Source organism: Mandrillus leucophaeus, unplaced genomic scaffold (genome assembly GCF_000951045.1).
Source record: "Mandrillus leucophaeus isolate KB7577 unplaced genomic scaffold, Mleu.le_1.0 Scaffold360, whole genome shotgun sequence".
Classification (NCBI taxonomy): domain Eukaryota; kingdom Metazoa; phylum Chordata; class Mammalia; order Primates; family Cercopithecidae; genus Mandrillus; species Mandrillus leucophaeus.
Window position 1 is genome coordinate 1779841 of NW_012103810.1, and position 1033 is coordinate 1780873.

The 1033-nt window shown below is 37.4% G+C and overlaps 1 protein-coding gene across 2 annotated transcripts in view; it reads left to right on the top strand.

Moving 5' to 3' along the window:
* Positions 1-1033, top strand: part of NARS2 (asparaginyl-tRNA synthetase 2, mitochondrial (putative)) — a 149729-nt gene that overhangs the window by 117507 nt on the left and 31189 nt on the right. For both annotated transcript variants that reach the window (XM_011989701.1, XM_011989702.1), the window contains exon 10: positions 588-654. In XM_011989701.1, the coding sequence (XP_011845091.1) occupies positions 588-654 (67 nt within the window). The remainder of the gene's footprint in view (positions 1-587; positions 655-1033) is intronic.

Here is a 1033-nt window from a genome sequence, read left to right on the forward strand (position 1 = left end):
TTTTTTTTTTTGCATTTTTAGTAGAGACGGGGTTTCACCGTGTTAGCCAGGATGGTCTCGATATCCTGACCTTGTGATCCACCCGCCTCGGCCTCCCAAAGTGCTGGGATTACAGGCGTGAGCCACCGCACCCGGCCCTGAGCTTTATTTTTATCTGCAGTGTCTAGAATTATGTGCAGTGCCTAGTAGGTGCCAAGTATATGTCTGTTGGATAAATAAATGAATTAATCGTGAATTTTAGGAGAAAGTCTTTTGCTGTTGTAGTCTCAGTATTTCATACGTTTTATTAGGCATTGGCATATCTTGGATTCAGAGAATAATCTTTCCTTGCTTAAGTGACTAGCTTCGCTGTGTATATTGCAAGTAGATGAGGAGTGAGGTTATTGAATGGTTATTGAATGGTTACTTCTTTTCAGGCAGATCTGACTTTTATAGGATTAGATCAGCCTTAATTCCTGATTATTCAGTATTCCCTCATGACCTCACAGTGTGATATAGGAGTAGGCTTTTTCTGGTTTTAAAATAAACTAGTTAACAGCAGCCCAATTGTATTGACTTTTCTCTGCTTGTATCCTGTTTTCCTCCAGCATTTCTTATACTGAAGCAGTGGAGATCTTAAAGCAAGCATCCCAGAACTTCACCTTCACCCCAGAGGTAGTATTTTGTGTGTGTATATATATGTGTGTGTGAAAATGCTTCCTTCTTGTCTTTAGCTTACTTTATTAAGAATCCTTCAAAATCATCTTATTTCTGTTATTAGCAAAATATGGTATTTGCTCATTTGTACACAGACTTACAGATTTTATTTGATATTTGCTCAATCTTGTTGTGATACTTAAAACAGAATTAATTTAGAATAAAAATAAATTGTATCATTTGGAATAGCAGTGACTAAGGGGTTATAAAGGAGAATCCCATGTTTAGGAAGATGAAAATTCTAAAAAAGAAAGATAATCATAGACTATTACTTTAGAGGCCAGTTGTTGGGGCTCATGTCTATAATTCCAGCACTTTGGGAGGCCAAGGCAGGCAG